General features: G+C 43.3%; 1 protein-coding gene across 5 annotated transcripts in view; it reads left to right on the plus strand.

Moving 5' to 3' along the window:
• Ctnnd2 (catenin delta 2) overlaps positions 1 to 5,204 on the plus strand; it is an 810,313-nt gene extending 805,109 nt beyond the window's left edge. For 3 of the 5 annotated variants that reach the window (XM_028767562.1, XM_028767559.1, XM_028767561.1), the window contains one exon: positions 3,285 to 5,204. In XM_028767562.1, the coding sequence (XP_028623395.1) occupies positions 3,285 to 3,545 (261 nt within the window). In that variant the 3' untranslated portion in view covers positions 3,546 to 5,204. The remainder of the gene's footprint in view (positions 1 to 3,284) is intronic. The other 2 variants (XM_028767558.1, XM_028767560.1) reach the window with 2 other exon arrangements.
• Positions 5,205 to 5,826: the final 622 nt, after the last annotated feature.

A 5,826-nucleotide genomic window follows, 5' to 3' on the forward strand; every position in this document is an offset into this window, starting at 1 on the left:
AGGGAGGGAGGGAGGGGAGAGGGAGGGGAGGGAAATAAGGAAATGAAAAGAAAAAAGAGAATAGGGGAGGTGAGGGAAAGGGAAAGGGAAAGGGAGTCCACAAACCTAAAATCAGAAGCCACTCTGGAGGAAAGCCATAAACCTAAGTAATGACCTCCCCCTAGGACATCCTCAGTAGTGACCTCCCCTTAGGACATCTTCAGTGGTCATTTCCCTTTAGGAAATCCCTGGCTCTAGCACTCGACCCTCTGACCACCAAGACCAGCACAGAGGAACCACACCTCTTCTGTCTCCTAAAGAAAACATCATTTCTTATGGAGTCAAGCCAGTGAGATCTGCCCTTTAGGATTTGACCACAGTGGCTCTCTTGGGACTGAACTAACACAAGAACTGCCCAGGTCCTAGCTCTACAGATCCGCACACCATGATACCTTAGAGAGGTTGATTAACTGCCTAGAACTTCAGTTTCCTCGCCTACAAAATAGGAATGGGATGGACAGACAGATGAGCAAGTAGACAGATGGAAGGAACAGGTATCACATCAACCTTGATGTGGCATGCATATATGCACACTTCTGGGTCCTTTGAGGAATAAGAAAAGAACAGTTTCTTCAATACTGAAAGTGATGCCTACTGAAATATAGACAGTGAGTTCTAGAAAGTGCCTTCTACATGTTTCCAAACCTTCTGACTGGGCCTTTATGAGCTCCAAGCTTGGACAGCAATACAGTCTTGCAGAGGGAACAGCTATTTCTGGAATGCGAAGGGTGCCCTCTCAAGCATGGCATGCATGTAGCCCACTAGACCTGGATGTTTCAGGCTACTTCCAGAATTCCTCTCAGGCTCAGGGTCTCGGGCTAGCAGAGGTTAATGCTCTCTGAACATCCTGACTTTCACAGGAAGACTGAAGTCTCAGTCATTCACCATTAACTAGAAGTGCAGGCATCCTGAGAGGCCACTGTGATGAAGTTCACCACTTCTGTGGAGAACTGATCGATTGCTAGGATAAATCAATTCTATATAAAAGAAGGAGTTCCGCTTACTTGAGAGAAGAATTATATGCTGGCCATTAGAGAGAGGTGTTCATTTACACACACTCTGCTAATTACAAATCACTACCTATTAACTAAACCCATTTCTTAAAGAGCCTACCATGCTGAACCTTAGTAAAATTAATAGGGAATTACTGAATCTGCTGAAAAGTAATCAAACTGTATCTTTCCCAGAGTGTTTTGTAATCCATGCCAGACATCAAGGCTATTACAAGCCATAGAACTTTGCACATCTCTATGGACACTGGCTATGGGGTCACCCTCATTCTACACCTTAAAAATATCTGTACACAGTGAAGGATCAAGTTTCTGACAAGGAATTCTAGAGTCAGTGTCAACAGAAATAAATTGGGGTAGGTTGTGGTAGGGGCTAATATATCATCAGCCCTGGAATGTTGCTCATCTCTCTTTAAAGCCAAGCAGAAGGAAGGAATTTGACTTCTAACAAGGCTTTTAGGACCCTTGAATGTCTCTAGACCCTACACCAGACAGTAACCCACAGAGGCCAAGTACAAAGAGTATTGAGTTGGGCTGGGACATGAGAAAGTAGTGCAGACACCACCTTCTACTGAACAGCATCATATTCCTCCTGAAGCAATGAGGAATAAACCCAAGGCCTCATGCATGATAGGCCAGCATTCCTCCAACGAGCTGCAACTCAGCCTTTTTAAACTTGAACTATGAGGCAGAGTCTCTCGCTACCTTGCCAAGGCTGGCCTTGAGCCCCCAGGGCCTCAAACTTTGCATCCTTCTGCCCCAGCCTCTCTCATATGTGGTTTTACGATGCAAGCCATTGTTCCTGCAACATTCTTTAATTAAATCAGATTTTAATTGCACCAAGTCTTAGTAAACTTTTGGTCTTCCGGAAAGTAGAATATGGAGTGTGCATCTGTCTGAGGTCCTGGTCACTTGGGCAGGTATGGTGATGTGAACCAACCACAGGGAAGCCTCAGTTCCTTACATAATCACAAGAATGTGTTATAAGCAGGAGATAGGTAGCCATTAGACCTTGTACGTTTCCACCATCTTTGATATTGCAGCGTCTGTATGATACAAAAAAAAAAAACAAGGAAATATAAAATGAACGTCCTTTATTCTATAGAGTTTATTCCTCAGCTTGCCTCATAAGATGGCAGGGCTGCTATGGCAGACAGTTGGGGGCTGGTCAAAAGGTTAAACATGGAGTTGCTATCTTATCCAAGGTACATACCCCAAAAGATCCAAAGAAAATAGACAGAGAGGTGCATCCAATTATCCGCCAAAGTGGATAAACAAAATGTGATCTATCCACTTAAAGTAATATTATTTGTTCTTCAGAATAAATCTGAAAAATACAGCATGCAGAAATGATGAAAACTTACTGGGAGAGAGCAGCCAGACACAGGAACATAACCACTATGTGGTTCCTCTCACGGGAGGTTCCAAAAGTAGGCAAATTCATAGAGACAGAAATCACCGTGGACATTTACAGGGTAATAAGTTTAGTGAGTATAGAACCTCGAACCACCAATCCTGTACCTCCCCAGTGCAGGGGCTATAGACTGCCACGACACCTACCAACATTTGTGTATGTTCTGAGGATCCAGACTCTGGTCTTCAATTCCACAGGAAGGGCTTTATCCACTGATGATCCCCCTAGGCCCCTGGACCAGTTATTGGACTTTACACATCCCCCTCTTTCCTGGCCAGACCACCAGAAAGATCAAATGTATTCTTACACACAGCTGCTAAACGACGTGTATAAGAGCGACAAATCTGTTTTTATACATGGCTACTAAAACCCAAGTCCCAAGTTACTTTCACAGAAGCAAGTAGACTAGTGGTCAGCAGAGCTAGGAAGAGTTGAAAGGAAGAGGAGGAAAGAAAAGAAAGCCAGTAAGGACCCCCCATGAGACAGTGGAAGTGAGTGCCCGCATCTATAGTACCACTATGTGAAATTCATGTAAGCGGGGAGGTTGAAGAGTCCCAGAACAAAAACAAAAAAGATGTGGTCAAGGAGGTTGAACTGCTATTCAACACATAGAATACCAGTATCGAATTACCAAACTGTGCCCCAAAGATGTGAAATTGAAAATAACAAGTCAAATTACACGGAAAGGACATAACCGAGGGCAGCGTGTACAAAGAGCCTGGGGCAGGCTCCACCCCTTTTTATGCAGAGTGATAGAGCGGCCAGGAGAGAGGGCAGGTCAGGGATCCGACTAACCCACCATGACGCTTTCTCTCTGCCAGGTTTCCACACAGCCTGTCCCCCAGGAGCCCAGCAGGAAAGACTACGAGACTTACCAGCCCTTTCAGAATTCCACACGAAACTATGATGAGTCCTTCTTTGAGGACCAGGTCCATCACCGCCCTCCAGCCAGCGAGTACACCATGCACCTGGGCCTCAAGTCCACTGGCAACTATGTCGACTTCTACTCCGCTGCCCGTCCTTACAGTGAACTGAACTATGAAACGAGCCACTACCCGGCCTCGCCCGACTCCTGGGTGTAAGGAGCCAGGACACGAGACACTCCGGGGACAGTGCATGTGCATGCATACACCACAGGACATTCTGTTTCTTTTTCTTTTCTTTCTTTCTGTTTTTTTTTCTTTCCCTGCAAATTTAGTTTGTTAAAGCCTGTTCCGTAGGAAGGCTGTGATAACCGGAAAGAAATACTCAGAGCTATTTTAGAGAGCTAAAAAGAATCGAGAGTTAACTGTGAAATATCGATAGCTAAACGCAAGCAATCCTAATTGTGACCGTATTCAACACCTTTCTAGTTTGAACTGTAGCGTTTTGAAAGTGCTTTATAGTCCGTGCGGCTGGAGGAAAGAGAGAGGAGACAGTCAGGGTGGTGGGCATGGAGGTTATCGCTAAGCACAAGACAGAATAGTTTACACACTATGGGGGACGGCTTCTCACGCTTTGTTTACTCTCTTCATCCGTGTGACTCTAGGCTTCAAGTTGCATTGGGGTTCCTCTGTACAGCAAGACGTCTCTTGCCTTTTGTTAATGCATTGTTGTAAAGTATTTGATGTACATTAAAGATGAAGAGTGCATTGTGTATATTACACCAATGCCACTGTGTTTCCTCATCAATGGTTCTAAATATTGCTTCAATTTCAAACTTTTGAAAGATGTATGGGTTTCCAGTTTTCTTTTCTTTTCTTTCTCCCAGTATGTTTTAACAAAAAAGGAGAAAAAAAAACAGGGAAAAAAAAGGAATATTTAGCAGTATTGTTCGTTCTGATATGTGATTTGTTTGTGGCAACTAAATGCGGCATCCAGCAGTCTCTCCCAAGCTAACACGTCATTCCACACCCCTTGTCAACAAAATGCTTTTTCACTGCCTAAAATTCTAGATGTAGATATTTGAAATAGATTCTTTTTTCATTTATACCAGTTTTCTTTATGATGATACAGTGTTAAAAGAAAATAAATTACAATTGATCTGTCATCCATCCTTGCTAAGAATGTCTATTTCCATGGACCAATCTTACAAAATACACATTCTTGCTCGTGTGTCCGTGCGTGTGGGGGGGGGGGTGCGAGTGTGTCAGTGTACATGCAAAGCTGACCTGTGTGGGGTTGTATTCGGATAGAAGCAGTTTCATCCTCTGTCCATCGTGTGTACTAGCCTTTGTTTTTCTCCAGCATCAGTGTGAATCAGTCTGTTCCTCTCGTAATGTATCCACTCTTCTCACCATCTAGTGGCTCAGGATATTAGGCCGGCTGAGATAAAGTAGGATTTTTTTCACTCGATCACACATTCTTGGACGCCAGCTCTCTCTACAGGTCAATCCCTTTCACATTTTATGCCCTCAGAACGTGCTAAACCATGGTCGACCCGGTAGTTTCCCTTTGAGGCCAGTTACTTGAAGTATCCATAGAAGATGTAAACTGCTCACCTTATTTCCTCTCAAACTGTTTTTTGTTTGTTTATGTGGCAGGGAGCAGTAGACAATTACAAGCTAAATGATTAAAAGTGAACTCGAAGCTAACGTTAGACTAGTGGTTAACAGAGCTAAGAAATAAGGCTAACCATTTCAGAGGACGTGGGCTGTGGGTAAATTAGCTTTGCTCTTTAGATGCAAGTGACTGAGGCCGACAGGTGCCTGGCAAATGTTAACTGTTCTTGGAAAAAAAATAAAAAAAAATAAATAACAAAAGAAATTGGCTGCCATCTTCCTTTAAAACTTGCCCCGCCCCTTTCTCTACATAGTTTAATTGGGCTGAAAGCAATGGTTCTATCTTTCAGTCTGCAAACAGTGGTTTTTCTCAAAGTTGGCAGTGATTCAAATATACTTTACTCACGCAGAGTTTGGAAAATGAAAAGTTAACGTCCAGAGAAGAGCTGCAGGCAGCAGCTTTATATATGGATTGTCCTATAAATTATATACCATGTTGTTTTGTGTGTTAAGGACTATCTGGGTTTCCTAAAAGAAGTGTACTTCCATCCGTGCAGAAAGATAAATATGTAGCATCAAGGGCGAGGACACTTGTATTGCCTGTGTCATGAGATGAAACAGTCATGTTATCAAAGCAGAGAACGTACTACCACTTACTGTAGCCTAACGGCTGACTTGCCTTCTTCAATTTTTCACTCCGAGGGAAATAAACACATGTGTTGAGGACCTTCCTCCAGGAAGAACTTGTTATCTTCTTTATAATTCTGAGTCTGAATACATGGCCCGGCTCACATCAGCAATTCTTTGAGATCAAGGATGTCTTTGCTGTCTATGGATCTTTAAGAGTATATTACACCAGACTGTGATTAACTGATTCCGAAAG

This window comes from Grammomys surdaster, unplaced genomic scaffold (genome assembly GCF_004785775.1).
Source record: "Grammomys surdaster isolate TR1022 unplaced genomic scaffold, NIH_TR_1.0 174, whole genome shotgun sequence".
Lineage (NCBI taxonomy): Eukaryota > Metazoa > Chordata > Mammalia > Rodentia > Muridae > Grammomys > Grammomys surdaster.